Source organism: Grampus griseus, assembly GCF_964374135.1.
Source record: "Grampus griseus genome assembly, chromosome: X".
Taxonomy (NCBI): domain Eukaryota; kingdom Metazoa; phylum Chordata; class Mammalia; order Artiodactyla; family Delphinidae; genus Grampus; species Grampus griseus.
Window position 1 is genome coordinate 140,605 of NC_138999.1, and position 17,909 is coordinate 158,513.

Here is a 17,909-nt window from a genome sequence, read left to right on the forward strand (position 1 = left end):
CAGCAGAACCTCCACTTGCCGGAAGGTCCCAGGTGGCCATGGCTTTTCAACTCCATGGTCCCCTTACACGAATTTACAAAGCACACACGAGGCACAGACACGGGGTTTGCTTCTGTGCGCGCTGAGGAGAAGCACCGTGATGTTTACAAGCCGAGTCGTCACTGAAGCCGCGGAGAAGGGCGCTCCGGCTGGTACGTGCCTGCGATAAAGCCCTTAAAACAACACAGGCGCTCGCGGCAAACCGCGCTCTCCTTTCCAACAGCGCTGCGCTGTCATTACCCAGGGCGCCACACGCTCCAACGACACGGGGAGGCTCGCTGCGCACCTGCGGAGGGTCGAGTCCCGAAGCCTCCTACTGCCCGAGGTCGACACCTCCCCGCCTCGCGCAAGACGCACCACGACGTTGCCCCGCGCCGCGCCCGTGGTATCCGCTGCTAGAACTCCAGGAAAAGAGATGCCGGCGGCTCCCTTCACAGCGCTTTCCCTGACAAACTGCACGGGCACACCTGCTCTCTGCGCGCACGGGCGCTGTTCCAGGGGAGCCGCGAATGGGCGCAGGTGGAGCCCCCCGAGCCCAGGCAGCCCCCCACCCCGACCTCGCCAGAGGGGCGAGGGGCCCGCGGACGCAGCGGACCCGCCCGCCGCACCTGCTGGAAGGCCTTGAGCCTCTTCTTGAAGCGGGAGGGCAGCACGAAGTCGCAGCCGCGGGCCAGCGAGGCCAGCTCCTGCCGCAGGTCGGGGTCCTGGCGCAGGGACAGGTCCCGGAGCCGCATGTCGGCTCGCATGGGCCGCCGGGGCCCGGGCCGGGCGCGTTCGCGGGACTGGAGCTGCGGCTGGCCGGGGCCGGCGGGGTCGGGGTGGTCCGGGCGGCCGGGCTCAGCGCGCTCCATGCGTCGCTGGCCGGCGCTCTGGGGGCCGGGCCTCGGGCGCGCGCATTCCTCAGTCGGGGCCGGGCGGGCGCACGCGGCGGGGGCAGGGGAGGCGTGGCGGACGCGCGGCCCCTCCCGTGGCCCGGGCTGTGCTCCGTGGTGCTGGACGGAGCGCTGGACGCCCGCCCCGAGCTGGCCTGCTGCGCGCGGAGCTGCTCTCCCGCCGAGAGCCTCCCTCAGCTCAGCCTGTAGGCAGGCCGGCAAGGGCAGCGGACCTGGAGACGCCGCCTGCCGGCTCCTGGGAGGGTGGGCCTTCTCTCCGGACAAGGGCAGCCTGTCCAGGACTAAGCGGACCCTGCTACAGAGCCCGCGGCCGGCGTCCCGGCCGCGCCCGCCCAACAGCCCACGTGCGGCCCAAGAGCTGGTACGTCGGGAAAACGGCCCCAAACGAAGGGGGCACCCACCAGCCCTTCAGGAGTTGAGAAGATACACCTAACCGGCAGAGGATGCTCTGACGGCCTTTGTTTAAACTCGGGGTTGGGGTGGAATTCAGGGTCTTACTGCTCTCGCCCTGTCGTACACGGCTGTGTAGGGTGTAGTGGAACGCAGATGACATAGATGGTGTGAGTGGTGTGGAATACGACACAGACGATGCATACTGTCGTGTCATGTGAGCGATGAGAGCACGCGACTCAGCCCCTGACACGAGGATGAACCAGCAGCAGAGCCAGGCCCCCCCTCTGGGTGGTCTTTTCCCCCACATACCGTCTAGATCAGGCCTGCATGTCCCACCCCTGAAATCCCAGGACCCCAGGAACGCCTGCTCTGGCTAAAGCTGACCTTCCCTGTCCCCTTCCCTCTGCCCCAGACAAAGATGTTGGGGAGATGACCTCTGGGGTCGAAAGGCACTTCACCCATCCACCTTCCTCCTTGTCTTTCTAATGGACTTTTTTTGGGGGGAGGGTAGCTTTTGTTTTACAGAGACGCTGGGCAGAAAGTACAGAGCTCCCGTGTGCTTCCCCTGCGGAGCCCAGGTTCCCTGTCACAAACACCCCGCACTGGGTGCTGCATCTGTTACAGCGATGAGCACACAGGATGACCCCATACTGATATGCTGCTATGAACAGAAGTCCACGGTTCCCCCTAGGGCACATCGTGGTGGTGCACATTCTGTGGGTCTGGACAAACGCACAGTGACGTGTGTCCACCATTACAGCATCACACAGCGCAGGGTCGCTGCCCTGGAGCCCCCTGGGCCCAGCCTGCCATTACAGCATCATGCAGCGCGGGGTCCCTGCCCTGGAGTCCCCTGGGCCCGGCCTGTTCATGTCCCTCCCCAACATTGACTTCTTACTGTGTCCATATTCTGTCCTAACCCTAGCTGGGATCTGCCCTTCCCGGCGTGTCCCCTAGCTGGGATCACAGGGCTGCAGCCTCTCAGACCCGCTTCCTCTTTCATTTGCACCAACACCCCGCCCCAAATTCCTCTTCAAACTCCTGTTCAGGGGGCTGCCCTCTCTCCTGTCCTTCCCCTCTGCCTCTTTCCCATCTCTTTACCCTATTTTGTCCTTCTTCCCATTCCCAGAACATCCTCAAAGATTCAGAGGTTGGCTGGCGACCCCTCTGGTTCTCCAGACACGCAGACGGGGCAGTGTATGCCCCGCAACGTGGCCACAGAACCAGCCTAGCTGGTGTAGGGCCACAGGGCCTAAGTTCTGCCCTGTCCAGACCTGGACACAACACGCAGGAAGGCCCCCAATACCACGCCCCGGGCAGGGACCAGGTTCAGGACAAACTTCTGATTTCACGGTGTCGGCAGCGGGTCATCAGTGGCTCAGGGGGACTTCCGGACCCAGGCGCAGCCCTGTCACTCCGCGCTACGTCTCTGCCACGAACAGCCACACCTGCAGGCTCACTCTCGTTCCCCCTCCCCTGCAAACCCCAGGGAAGAGGTGCTCCTCCTGTAGCTTGAAAAACTGTCCAGGTCCTCCACTGGGGGCCCCTTCTATGCTGCTCCTCCCAGGGGAAGGCAGAGCATGTGTCCTGCCCCAGACCTGGGCTTGTCCCTGTGCCTGGCCCTGGCCAACCAGCCCACGGGATGGCCGCAGGTCCCGTGCCGGCACAGACTGGGGAACACAGACTGCCGAGAACACAGGGGCTGCTAAGCCCAGGGGTGAGTTTTCACAGCAAAGCTCGGCGCTGCTGCACTGAGCGTGAGAGATGAGCACAAGGGCAGGTGGGGCAGCACAGGAACTACACACCTGGGCAGGCCCTGCCCGCAGGGCCTCCCGACTATACAGACTCTACCTTTCCAAGTCAGCTCTCAACTTTTCTGTTTAAGTTTCTGTAGCGATGCTGGTACACGTGCGTCAACTGCAGTGCTGAGGGGGCATGAAACCGACACCGAGAGAGTCCCCAAGACCCCTCATGTGTAGGTTACAATTTGGCTACAAACCAGAAATTTAATCCAAGTAGAAAAAAGGAATATTTTACTCATTTCTTCACTTCTAGGTAAACTGGGGAAAAATCCATAGCTCCTCCAACGCTCAAATGTAGCTCAGGAGAGAGGGAGACTGAGGCCCCCAGCAACCTTCAGTAACGTTTCTGCCCCAGAGCAAGGGCTCACCTGCAGGACAGCCCCGGACAGAGGGAGCAGGTGAGGAAACAGGCCGCAGGCCACGGGGTGGAGTGGGCCTGGCTCAGGTAGGCAGCTGACCCTGTGCAGGACTGGCGGCTCCGGGCCGCTCCACAGACGGGGAACATCTGCCCCCCCACGGCCACTGCTCTGAGAGCAGCACACCCACCGAGGCAGCGTCTAGAACCACGCGGGCGCTCGGCACGTGCAGACACAGCATCACCGGCTCTCTTTCCCCTCCTTCAGCCCAGGCCCTGGTGCTCCGGAACCTGAGCCACCAGCCAGGCTGGAGACACTGTCACGAGGAACAGAAAGAGCCATGGGGGCCGGGGGCGGCCCCTCGCTGGCAAAACACCTGTGAAAACTCCTCTCAGCCACGCCCGGTATGGACGGCGCCCAACGCCGGCGGTGCAGACCCTGGGGCTGGCAGCAGGCCACGGGCACCCCTGAGGCCCCGGGTCTCCGCGGAGGCCTGAAGTCCCCGAGACAGCAGAGAACAGCTGATCCCTGCCACCAGCACCCCCTCCCCATGTTGCTCATCCCATGATTCTCTGAGCTCGGAGCCAAAAGCTGGCCAGGAAAACTAAGACGTGATGTACTGTCCACAATTTAGCATCGATGCAGATAAAATAACGATTCCCGACAATCAGCTCTGCAACCCGGCTACAGAGTCACCTCAGCACTGGCCCATCTCCTGCCCCGGCTCCTGAAAGGCCCAGAGGCGGCCAGGCCACGTGCACACGAGGCCCCCAGACGGCGGCGGCTAGAGACGAGTTAGTGCCAGCCTCCTCGTGCGGTCTGAGCGATCTCAGACAGCTCATGGTGCTTCCCCTCTGGCAAAGGAGTTTTCTGGAAGTCTGCTCTTAAGTTTCTGGACTTGTCTGACAACGCTGATCTCTACGCTGCTCTGTGACGACAGCGTGTAGTCTGTAGGACGGAAAGGAGCTGACGTTTGTTCAAATGGGCTGTGGTCTGGGACTCGACACCCAGGGAGGTATGCTTCCAGACAAAAGAGGAACGGAGACCAGATTCACCCCCTGCCTAGATCCTACAGAGCATTTTTAGGAAGAAATGATACCGATATTGAACACCCTTACAGAAAACAGAGCAAGGGGTAACCACTGCCAGCTCCTCTTGGGAGGCCGGCATCCCCCTGACACCACCGCCAAGGACATCACACAGAAGACGGGAGACGGGTGTCCCCCGACCACAGACACACTGACCTCACAACATGGGAGCCCTCAGAGCCCAGCAACGTGCGAGATCATCAGCTGGGATCAGTGGATTCATCCAAGGAAGCAAGGCTGGTTAACACCCACAGATCAAGTGAGAAAACATCACGTGATCATAAAGAATTGGACAAGATTCAACACCCATTCACGTTAACAGTTCCCAACCAACTAAACATACAGGGTACCTTCCTCAACCTGCGAAGGGCGTTATGAAAACACCTGTATCTATGTCATCCTGAGGAAGACGGGATGCTTTCTGGCTGAGCTGGGACAAATCGAGCACCTCCGCTCTCAGCGCTGACCCCTGACCAGGCCCCGAGACCCCAGCTGAAGTGTCGGGCAGGAAGGAAAGTCCCAGGCACGCCGGCCGGGAGGGGTGACGCGGGACAGCTGTCCCTCACGCCAGCACGACCCTGGTGCAGAGTCCTCGAGCATCTACTGACCGCAGAACTGATCAGCGGGTCAGCGACATCACAGGGTGGGGACTCAAGTGCACAGCTGTCGGAAGTCGGCATGCGGAGGTGACGGGAAGACAGTTCCACTCCCAGCAGCACCACAAGGAACAAACGCCCCAGCGACTCGTCTAGGGGAGGCACCGTAAGACCCGCCCTCCCAGCCAGAAACCCTGCGGACAAGGACGAGAGCCTCCATGGCGGGTGACCCGCACTGCCAGGCGGCCACTGCCGCACAGGGTCTGCAGACCACGTGGCCTTTTTGTGTAGAACTTGGCACCATGATTCTAAAAGTCTGCGGAAGCAAAAAGCACCCAGAAAAGCCATCCCAACAGTCGTGCACCGGGGCGGGCAGGGTGCTGGTTTCAGCTCACCAGAACACGGGCAACCTGCAGTGCGCACACAGGTGCTCACAGGCGCGGGACAGAAGGTCCAGGAACCAACCCAGACACCTGCGGACACGGGACTTCCGGCAAAGGCGCCGGCACAATTCAATGGGAAATCATTTCAGAAAGCGACGCCGCAGCAATTGAGTAATCACGTACAAAAAAGCACGCTTCGAAACTTACCTCAGACCACACATAGAAATTAACCTGAACAAGACCGTAAGTCCAAGCATAGAAGCGAAATTGGGAAAAGTTCTAGAGAAGACACAGGAGAACACCTATCTGCCCCAGGGTATGACAAAGATTGTTTAGATTATGGACTATACTTCTGGGAACATCAAATAAGTAATCAATTGGACCTCGTCAAAATTTAAAACTTTTCTGCTTCAGAAAACACTAATAAGAATATAAGAGAAGGTGCAGGAGACTGAGACACAGACTTCCAGCTGCAAAATAAACGAGTCAGGGGTATAAATGTACAGTGTGGGAAACAGTAATTATGTAACAGCTTTTTTTTTTTTTGCGGTACGCGGGCCTCTCACTGTTGTGGCCTCTCCCGTTGCGGAGCACAGGCTCCGGACGCGCAGGCTCAGCGGCCATGGCTCACGGGCCCAGCCGCTCCGCGGCATGTGGGATCTTCCCGGACCAGGGCACGAACCCGTGTCCCCTGCATCGGCAGGCGGACTCTCAACCACTGCGCCACCAGGGAAGCCCCTATGTAACATCTTTGTACGGCGACATATCATTACTAGATTCATTGAAATGTACAGAAATACCAAATCACTATCTTGTAGGACAAGAACATAGTTTTATAGGTCAATCATACTTCAAAACAAACACTCATAGCAAAAGACATCAGGTTCCTTACTAGAGGAAGTGCGGGTGTGAGGAGGGAATTGAATGAGGAGGTCAAAAGATACAAACTTCCAGTTAGGGGACACATGTGTACTAGGGATGCAATGCACAACATGGTAAAAATAATTAGCACTGCTACGTATGGGAGGTGTTAAGAGTAACTCCTAGGAGTTCTCAGCACAACAAAAGAAAAGGTATCTTTTTTTAATATATCTTTAATGTTGTATCTATACGAGATAACGAACTATCCTTATCGTGGTCAGCATCTCAGGATTACATGAGTCTAAATATTACGCTGTACACAAACTTATGAAGTGCTGCATGTCAATTATATCTTGATAAAAGAGGTAGAAGAAATGGAACATAAGAGAAGTCATTCACTAGGAAGACAATTTGCAGATCCTGTACATGATAAAGGAGTTGCATCCAGCATACACACAGGACTTACCAACTGAATGAGAAAACCAACGACCCAGTGGGGAAAATGGTAGAGGCTCTGAATGGACACTTCAGCAAAAAAGCCCAACATCACCGTCACCAGGGAAACGCAGATAAAGCCACAGAGGTGCCCCCAGAGGCCCACATTCCAGAGCGGGGCAGGTCAGGGGCCTGGCGATAGCCAGGGCTGGTCAGGATGGGGCAGGAACAGCCACCGCGCAGCCCCTTTGGAAGGCAATTTGACGGGCTCTTAAACAGCAAAATGCACAGGTGCCATAAAACCAGCGATCCCTCCTTAGGCCTGTCCCTAAGGTGAGTGGAGCCACGGTCCTCACGAGGACTCCCAGGCGAATGTGCTCAGCACGAGTACCCGTGAGCTCAAAGCCCGGGACAGGCCCAGGGTCCAGCAGACACAACACGAGGCACCCCGCTCAGGGAGCAGGGCTCAGCAAGGAGACGAGGTGCAGAAGCACGCGCTTGAACGCGGTGAGCTTTATGGGATGAAGGACACGAGAACGCAGCTGGTGAAAGTCTGCCTGCGGTTGCAGAGGAGACCTCGGACTGCATGGACGTTGCCGAGAGCCCTGGCTGCCTCAGGGGGCGGCTAAGGCGGGGGAGGGTTTGTGCACAACTATTAACGTCCTTGGAACCCAAATGGGAAGGCACCGCATCTCCAAGACTAAGCCATCCACTCTCGGCCAGCCAGAGGGACACTACAGCACCGCCCTGCACAGTCTGTCGCACCTCTGCACAGCCCGGTGAGCCGCAGCACCCTTCAGCACAGGACGCTACCGACGCCAGGCCACCCCGCTTCACAGCGGAGACGCGGATGACACATGGGGAATGGCACTTCCCAGCCGCTCTGTGGCAGCCGGAGAAGCCCATGTCACCGCCAGGGAGACGCAGATAGAGGTGGAGGTCCAGGACCTCCACCCAGGGCGCCAACAGAGCCCTGCAGCTGCAGGCCTGAGAGGACCCCTGTCTGGCACAGGCAGCCCCGCAAGTCCAAGGACCAGCAGCTGCCCCCCACCTCCTCATGGAGACGCTGCACCCACGTCCTCCTGGAGACCCCGCACCCACCTCCTCGTGAGCCCCCGGACCCTCCCCTCAGCCCCTGTCCTCTGTATCCTGAGGAGCCCCGTTCCGTTGCCCCTGACCCCCGCCCGGGTGCCCAGCTGAGTGCTGGTGCCACCCCCAGAGCTCCGCCATCCTCCCCAGCAAGCGTCCTCCAGGGCCCCCCTGCGTCCCTTCTCCTGGGGCCCCGGGGATCCTCAGGGACCCGTGCACCACGCGTCCTCACTCTCCCTTCCAGCACGGCCTTGCAAAGGTGCTTCCTTCTTCCAGGACCACTGATGGGGCACCTGCAAGAGGCAAGGAGCAGGGAAGACCCCGCATCACCTCCCCGGGGCTGCAGCGCAGACAGTCGGGAAGCGGGAAGCAGGTGGCTCCAGGGGATGAAGAGGTGCACGGTGGGTGGTCAGGCTGGCAGGACACGCAGCACAGCCCGGGAGCAGTTCCCAGGCCCAAATGCTGTCCCCGACCCCCGCCATGCGAGACAACCACCACTCTGGCCCCGGCAGGTGTGGGGGAGCATCCACGGGGACCCTGCCGCCTTCCCCTGGTGGGGACCCAGAACGGTCGCACCCGGCCCCTGAAACGCGAACTCTGCCCAGAAGACTGATCCACGCCGCTCCCGAAACCTCCTCCTTTCATCCCGGTCTAATTACACACACGTTCGTACCAACAGCCCGTGTGGGGATACGAAGTGTTCTTCAGCACACAAACGTACCCCTGGAACACGTTTGCGTGGACAGGCTTCCTGTAGGACTGCGCCTTCCTGGACACCCGAGCCTAACCACGCTGTTAAGAGCAGGCAAACAGGGAGCCATGACAGTGGGGTCTGACCTCTGACCCACCACAGGGTCTGCTGGCTCTGTGCTGTCAGGACACTGCAGCCCAGGGCAAGGAGGTGACATCGTGAAGGGACCGGCCAGCGGGCCTCCCGAGCAGACCTCGGCCTCGGTGCTGTGCGCACGGCGGGGTGGACGACTGTCTGCGGGGCAGGGGGTGGCGGGGGCAGCCCTGGTCTCCACCCCAGATGCCAGGGCCCCTCCCCCAACTGCAACAACCAGAAACGTGGCGCACGCGGCCGTCGGGTGAGCAGTGGTGCTGTGGCCGCAGACCGACACACTCACTGGCCCCCCCAGGCTCTGTGCTGACAGCTGGTCTCGGGGCACCGGCAGCTCAACTTCCACCTAATCCTGAAAAGCACAGACTCCAGAAACGGCACAGGGTCACTCGGACAGAAACGTTCCCACGTGGGAACACCACGGACGTATTTCCGAAAGCACGGACGCCTCCGCCGTGGCCCCCCTGCAGGCCTGCCCGTGGTGTGAGTACAGCGGCTCCGAGCGCCCAGAGCCCCTGCTCCGCAGCTTCCCCGCAGGGAGCCGATGCGACGCGGTCTGGCACCCCCGGTCCTGTCCTAACCACGCGGACCGGAGGCGGTGCACACGCGCACACGTGGGCCCAGCTCCCGCCGCAGTCACACGCGCCGGCCCCTCCAGCCGCGCTTCCCGCGGCGACACCGCTTCCGGGCCAAGGTGAAGACTGTGTAGACGGCAGGGCCCCTGCTGCGGGGTCCGAAGTGCCTCCTCAGAGCACCCCCATCCCCTGCACTGACTGCCTGCCTCCACTGCTCCGAGCACGGGTCCTCCCAGGGGTTCCCAGCAGCAGACCCTGGAACGGGGTAGAGACACAAATTCCACCACCACCGCTGCCCCCGAAACTGGAATTCTGGAAAAGGGCTCAGCAACTGTTTTCACGGGCCTCCCTTCCACCTGTCCACCTGTCCCCAGGACACCCACACATCCATCCAGCCTCAGGACTCTCCCATCCACGGTCCACCTGTCCCAAAGACCGTCTCATCTGTCTCTTCATCCATCCGTCCCCAGGGCCCTCCTGAAGGATGTCATCAGCTCCGCCAAGCAGGTCACCAGGTCACAACACTCACAGAGGCTCCCACAGCACTCTCTGCTGTGGACCTGTTCCCAAACTGCCCTTCAAGGCTCTGAAAGACCCGCTGAGTCTGACCTGAGACCCGCACAGTACTGCCTAGAGTGCTGAGAAAATGAATGCTCCAAAGAAACAAGTGTAAAGTAAAAACAAAAATAAACAAAGAAACAAGTGCAAATCCTAGGCAATGCTGTCACAAACAGGGGTGAGGGGTGGTACACAGCTCTGCTCTAGACAGTCACTAACCCAGCTCCTGAGGCCCTGGGCTCTGAGGCGCCGCCACGAGGACTCCCCCTGCAGGCACACACCACCGGCGACTCTGCGGGTGAGTCCTCTGGGGTGGGGAGGGCCCTGATTCTGCCCCCCTACAAGCCCCATTCAAAGGTCCCATCCAACATGGGGCAACGTGATGGACGTGTTCTGCCTTTGTGGGGCCCTGGGGATAATAAAGACCCAGGCTGAAGGTCTGCTATATGGGGAACCCATGGAGATACTCCCTGGCTTTAGCTCCAGCACCCTCCTGAACCAGGACTGAAACAAGACTCAGCCAGGACCACTGAAGCAGGGCCCAAAACCAGGGCTGAACCAGAGCCCTGAACCAGATCTCCTGAACCAGAACTTGAACCAGGGCTCCTAAACCAAAACTGATCCAGGACTCCTGACCAGGACTGGACAAGCAACTGAACCAGGAACCCTGAACCAGGGCTGAACCAGGAACCCTGAACCAGCACTGAACCAGGGCCCCTGAACCAGCACTGAACCAGGGCCCCTGAACCAGCACTGAACCAGGGCCCCTGAACCAAGACTCAGCCAGAGCCTCTGAACCAGGACTGAACCAGGCCTCCTGAACCAGGTCTAAACCAGGTCTCCTGACCAGGACCGAACAAGCAACTGAACCAGGACTGAACCAGGGCCCCTGAACCAGCACTGAACCAGGGCCCCTGAACCAAGACTAAGCCAGAGCCTCTGAACCAGGACTGAACCAGGCCTCCTGAACCCGACCAGACAAGGGCTCTGAACCAGGAATGGACCAGGTTGAACCAGGACCCCAGAGCAAGGAATCAAACACGGCTCCTGAACCAGGACTAAGCCAGGACTGAACCGGTGCTGCCCTGGACTGGGTTCGGCCATGTAGTGTCCCCCCCGGGCCACAGTGGCCATCCAGTGGCCGAGCCTCAAGTCAGCCCCTTTCGACCCAGCAGCCTGGACAAGGCCTGGGGAAGCTGGTCCACGGGGGGCCCACAGGCAGCTTTGGGGAAGCTGAGGACTTGGGGGCGAGGCGATACCCACCATTGCTGGGGGTGGGCTGTGGCCAATCTGCATCTCAGGGCCCTCAGGCTCCTCACGCAGCCCTGTCTGTGGCGGCCCAGGCAGCGCCCGGTGGACGCCGGGTACCAGAGTGAGGCGCCGTTGGTGGCGCATGCAGGCTGCGGGCGCGGGGCCCTGTTTGGGAGGCCCGAGGGGACAGGACAAGAGCACTCACACACACCCCACCACGATCCTGAGAAACCTCCTGGTTCCACTCATCAGGAAGAGAACGGAGGGCGTCTAGCTTCGTGCCACTTCAATGTGGCAAACTCCTGACCAGTGATAAAAAGTTCTCAGTATTTCCCCTCCTTCCTGCACAAAGATTCTCGTTGATGCCAACTACGAAAACCAGAAATCGTTCTTCACTAAGAGATCCACAGAATGGAACATGGCCAAGCTCAGCCCTTCTGTGAAGTCACGGTCACTGGGCAAACTCAAGGCTCCCGTCAGAAACGCTCTCAGGATCCTGACCTTCTGCTCCGAGGACTTCCAGGCCCTTTCTGTCTCCAACACATCTGCAGGAAAATCTAAGGATGCGTCAAAGTAAACACACGTGACTGCTGTGTGTACACGCATCTGCACATACACACGAGCGTGTCTCCAAGGAACACACTTCTAACCTAGAACATGGTCACATGTCCTGAGGGAATCAACGGTTAACTGGATACCCCCAAAACTACAAAATAGCTGCAGAGAAAGATCTAAATAGATGGATAATAAATTTAACCAAGGAGGTGTGACACCTGTGTGCACACAACATTGCTGAGAGAAACTATGGGGCACGTAAGTAAACGGAGAAACACCCAGAGTTCACGGGCTGGAAAACTCAGCTGTTCGGGGGCATCAGTTACACCCAGCTGATCTACAGATTCAATGCAATCCCGATCAAAATGCCAATAGGCCCTTTCTGTACAAGTTCATAAGCTGATTCTCAATGTTAGGTGGAAATGCGAATGTCAGCATAGCTAGAGCTGTTTTAAAAGAACAGAGTTGGCCGTACACCACCCACTTTCCACATGTTAGTCTACAAAGCGCCCCAGAGTGAGAACACAAACACAGATCAGTGGGTTAGGGATGAGAAAATAGACCCAGACGCATACGGCCAATTGATTTCAGACAATGCAACTCAATGGGAAAAGGAGAGATTTCAAAACTGCTGTGTACCTGGATATCTTACACCACATGCAGAAACTTATGAAATGGATCAGAAGTTTAAATGCAAAAGTGAAAACCAGGAAGCTTTTAGAAGGAAAAGAGCAGATAACCCTGAGAGCTTGGGATAGGCACATATTTCGTAGATTGGATGTAATAAATAAGAAACATAAAAGAATAAAATTTAAAGAATCAAAAAAGTAACAGCTTTTGCTTTCAAAACACATGTTAAACAAATGACAGAACAGGCCACAGACTGAAGAGAAATATGTGGAAACGTGTCTCATAAAGGAGCTGCATCCAGATTCCACATAAAGAGCCCTTACGACTCAACGACAGAGAAATACCCAGTTTTCAAAATGGGCAGAAGATTTGGACAGGCGGCGCACAATGGCGGGTAAGTCATGAAAAGGTACTCGCTGTCACCAGAAAACAGGGAAATGCAGGTAAAACCATGACACACAACACGCCCGCCGGGACGGCTGAAGTAGAAGTCTAAGGACAGCCAGTGCCGGGGAGGCGTGGACGAGGACCCGCACGCACGGCTGGGGAAACGGGACATGACACCTGCCTCAGAACAGTGTAGGGGCTTTGGAGGCTTTTCAGGTTTGTTCTGTTTTTTAAGTTAAACACACACACAGCGCACAGCCCAGCAATTCCACTCCAAGGTCATTCATCCGAGAGAGACGCAAACACCTGTCCACACGAGGTTCTCAGCAGCTTCATTCATGAGAAGCACACACAGAAACAGCTCGAGTGGCCCCCAGTGCTGAAGTGACAATCAGGCTGCGGTCCATCCACGCAAAGGGATCCTACTCGGCAGGGAGAGGGAAGCGCAGGCTGCGCAGCACCTCAGACAGATCCTGGGAGCGGAAGTGGCTGCCTGGGGCGAGGGGCACGGGGCCTGGGGGCAGGAAGCTCTCTGCTCCTCGGCGTGCTCACACGTGAGTGAGTGTGACGACCGTCCTGCACACCTATAGGCACCATTCGCTGTATGTAAACTAACCCCCCACAAACTGGACTTTTCAAAAATCAAGGGTTAAGAACAAGCCCCTCCCTTTCCCTGACACCTCTACTTCCACACTCAGGGAGGGGCTCAGCTGCTGCTGGGCTGGGGGGTCAGCCGACACGCGCACCCCTCAGCAAACCCACCGTGGAAGTCTGAGTGTGTCCAGGCACCCGGGACGCAGCAGGCGGCAGAGAGATAAAACAGAGCCCTTCGCTTCCGATGGCGATGGGAAGTGGGGAGAGGAGGCACAGCAGTGAAGGGGGAGGGACAGTGCCCAGGGTCTTTGCAGATGGGATAAAGTCAAAGATCTGAGCTGAGGTCCTCCTGGAGGAGGGTGGCCCTACATCCAATGACAGAGTCCTTCTAAGACACAGAAGGCGAGAGACCCAGACACAGAGGAGAAGCCCCGTGAGGACAGAGGCAGAGACGGGAGGGACGCGGCCACAAGCCCAGGGACGCCTGGAGCCCCCAGAAGCCGGAAGAGGCAGGAGTGACCCTCCCCTGGAGCCTCTGGAGGGAGCGCGGTCCTAGGACACCTTGACCTCAGACATCTGGTCTCCAGGATGGGGGAGGGTGGATTGTTGCCTGTCACTCCCAGGACTCTGAGGTGTCCTGGGTTCTGCGAGGAGCGTCAGGACCCAGCCTCCTCCCCACCGCTCCCATGGGTGAGGGCCTCACGTGAGTCTTACTTGCTTCCTATTAGTTGTTAAAGAAAAAAAGGTTCACAGCTTTCCTCACAGCACTTTAGGTATGAACGTTTTTCTGAAATTAATTATCCACTTCTTGGGGCAAAAGAGCTCTTATCATTTTGTCCGAATGAGAAACATCCTTTTGGGTTACTCGCTTCTCGAAATCCAAGTGAAGCGCGCCATAAATTCCAAATACACTGAGATGTGCTTAAAGTCACCTTCAAGTACCAGGCAAGGTCCATCATCACTTTTTGAACACTCTTGGGACGACTAAGAGAAAGTCATTCTGTTTTCCCTCAAAACCGGTTTCTCGTGCTGACTTGCTGTATCTGGTCATGAAAACCACAGGCCAGAGGAGGGGTCTTCAGTCTCACCCCACCTCCGTCAGCACTTCCTTTCATTCACCCCCTTTCCATCCTGGCCACGCCCCCCAGGCCACGCCCCACCCCTCCAGGCAGAAGCTCATCTCTCTGCGGGCCCCATACAGTGCAGCGCAATGCGATAACGTGGTGTTGGGGAAACACCACTCCCGCCATGTCGCTGCCCTCGGGAAGCCCAGCAGCCGGCCACAGAGGCAGAGAGATTACCCAGCCCTGAGCTCTGCTTCTGGCTCAATTCCAATCCGGCTGGCGCGGCCCAGATGCAGCAGCCTGCCGTGCGGCGGCTCTGAGCATAAACATCTGGTTCTCACACTTGGAACATAGCCACCCCCCACGTCCCCTCCCCCCCCAGGCGCCCTCCCCCAATTCAGGGCACCCCCTAGTCCCACAGCTCACTTCCTCCACGCCCCATCCCTCCAGACGGAGAGGAATGGCCTCTCCCTGCTGTGAACGCCTACAGAACTTGACTTCCACAGGTCTGTGACTTCCTACTTGCTGCGCAGAAACACATTCTCTTCACATGCATCCAAGTCACCCTCCTTGCACGAGCTGACCTTTCGTAGACATCTCCAGACCTAAGGGGACTCACACCAAGTCATGGGGTCACGAAACACAAGAATTCATCTTCCAGCGGTGTCCGCCAGGCTGTGTCACCGGAGCACACTTAGTGACAAAGTGGGGAGCTCCCCACAGAAGGCCTGAGGGATCCCAGGGAGGAAGAGTGCCTGAGGGTGGACGGGCAGGGGGCTGTCACTGCTAGAGAGATCTTGCTGAGCCCTGGCCCTCCTCATGTACCCACCTCCTCAGTTCAATGGGGGCTCAGGCAGGCCTTCTGGAACACTGTGGTTCTGCAGGTCAGTGAGGGCACTGCAGACGGTCAGACTCAGGGATGGGTCCCAGGACACACGTTCCTGCAGATCCAAATAAGCCTCCTTCGGGGTGTTTCTACAGGGTCTCCCAAGCTGCCTCTGGGTCTACCTCCCATCCTCCTTGGAGGCTCACTTTCTGGAAAATATCCTTGATCTGTGAGAACATGTCAGACACCCTCCAATCACTTGGAACCAGACAAGTTCCTTCCGGACTGACATCCACCTCTCACCCTCCCCTTCGTGGCTGGGAACCAGCAGACTAAGTGATGGGGGAAGTCCCTCCTCCTGATATGCTCAGTGCTGTTGATGGGATGGATGCGGGCTCAACCGAAAACACTCCAATGTTATCATCAAGTCCCAACGGAACAGTCACACTCCTTCAGGCTTAGGCGTATGCTAGGGGTACGATATGCACCAACCATACGTTTTCCCGTAACACCTGGAGACGCTTTATTACTTTTAACCAACACAGTATTAAAAATCAAAAAGCACCTTTTGTAAAAATTAAATATACTGCTGTCCCAGAATGACGCCCAACTTGGGAATGTGTCAAAGACAACATTTTTCTGTGTGCGAGACTTTGCAGAGGGAAGAGACTAGCCATGCAAGCGCTTTCATGCCTGACCCTCCTCCAGCATCTTCAGCCACCCTCAGCTACACGTCGGTAGGCGACCCGAGTTACCTCCGCAGGCGTTAGAAGGAAGAGTAACTTACTACTCTCGTCCCTGCGGATCGACGAGGCCCTCGAACAGGTGGTCCACTCCGGGCACTAGAGGCGGCTCCCAGGGGGAGAGCGGTGGACGCGGGGGACGGGCTGGGCGCCCCTGGGCTATCCAACCCGCGCGGCCTGCAGGCAAGGGCCGGGGCTGCGAACGGGGGCCCGGGCTGCCCTGCGTCTCCCCCGACCCCCTCGGGCCCCCCGGGCATCTTGATCCTCTGCAAGCAGTCTTGGAGCATTGCCTGCGTGCTGGACTCGCTGAGCCAGCACAGGAAGAGTTCGTCCACCTTCATCTTCAGGACGGGCTGCAGGACTTTGCCGGGCGGCATCTCCGGGGCTCGGACCCACCTTCCAGGGGGACTCCTTCCTCCTGCACAGGTGCCTGGAGCCGGGACCGAAGTCCGGCCTGAAAGGACCTCCGCGTAGTAGGCGACGGCCGCCAGAGGGGACGAGCCCCACGGGGGTCCCGGACCCGTGGTCCCGGGTGAAGGCGGCCGGCCCGGCGGGCGTCGCGGGCCCGGGGTCCGGTGTGGAGTCAACTGCCCGGCGGGCGTCGCTGGCCCGGGGTCATGGGTCAGGGGTAGGGCGGCGCCCCGCCCAGGGGCTGCGCGGACTCGGGGGCTCGGCGGAGGCGGAAGGCCGGACCACGGCGGGGCCCGCCCAGCTCAGGGCAGCTTCAAAACGGGCGCGCCGGCTGCGCTCCCAAAGAAGGTCGCCTATGTCGTGCGTCACCGTGACACGTGGCGTCATCACGGCGCCGCCCGTCGGCGCCCACGACTCCAGCCGTGGCTGTGCCGGGGCGTTTCAGTGGGCTGGACAGCGCTCAGGAGCTGGAGTGGGGACGGGGGCGGGGGATGGCGGGCACCCCACCCCATGTCTTTCAGCTTTTAGGCTTTCTTGGGGTGCGGCCCGCACCAGCGACGTGCCCTTTTGTCCGCGGAAGTGCAAGCATGCGCGATGCCATCTCGCCGGGATGGGCGGGGTTAGTTGGCCGGTCTGTTGGGCATTCGCAGTGCATGCCTGTAGTGGCGACGCTCGGGAGGCCCGTCGGTGGAGCATGAGCAGTGCGTGCCCGCCGGGAGCTAGTCGGAGGCCGGACATTGTGCGCGGAGAGGGCGCGGTACAGGGGAGGAGTATGCGCAGTGCGTGCCCGCCGACCGCGGGAGCGAGCGGGAGGCGGGCGTGGCGGCGGTTGCGGGGAAATGCAGAATTTAGATAAAACGGGGCCCCTTCAGACCGCAATGGTCGCGGTTGCCTTAAATTTGTTAAATGATAGTGACGGGTTGGAGGCGTGCAGCTGCTTTAAAGCTGGCCTTTCTGGCTGAGAATGAATTGCTTTTGTAATTGCAAAAATAATGTTTATTTTGATGGAAGTGGAAGTAATTACTTAAATGACTTAGGCCCCATGACTAGCTTATTTCAGTTTATCCTTTTAATAGTGTCGATAAATCATCCACACAGCACACGTGCACCTCTTTTTTTTTAATGCCTTGATTTCTTTTTTCTTTTCTAAGTTTTTTTTTCTCTTAACATTATGAGGTTTCACTTGGGTTTGCTCTCTTTTAGGAGGTAATTTCGAGGTCTTATGAGCTGGGCTCTCCTATTTCTCAGGAGTATAAATATAGCTAGACTCACTAAATAACTCTTAAACTATGGTTTTATTTTGTGCCTACAATGATTTCAAACTTCATTTGTGTTTGTTGACTGAAGGAAAATGCACAGCCTGAGAGTTGAGAATTATGTTTTATTCCGTGGACTTGCTGAGGACTTAAGCCAGGGAGGTAGCCTCTCAGATGGCTCTGAGGGACTTCTTCCAAGAGGTCAGGGAGGAGCCAGAGTACAGAGGCCTTTTTTGCAACAAAAAATAAGATAGTTGGAAGGTTACTGTTAATGAAAGAAAAA

At 58.2% G+C, this 17,909-nt stretch overlaps 1 protein-coding gene across 1 annotated transcript in view; it reads right to left on the reverse strand.

The window, feature by feature from the left end:
- The window catches only part of PPP2R3B (protein phosphatase 2 regulatory subunit B''beta), a 52,544-nt gene extending 35,913 nt beyond the window's left edge, over positions 1-16,631 (reverse strand). The window contains exon 1 of the mRNA XM_082681991.1: positions 16,004-16,631. Within this exon, the coding sequence (XP_082538117.1) occupies positions 16,004-16,336 (333 nt within the window). The 5' untranslated portion in view covers positions 16,337-16,631. The remainder of the gene's footprint in view (positions 1-16,003) is intronic.
- Between the last annotated feature and the right edge of the window lie 1,278 nt (positions 16,632-17,909).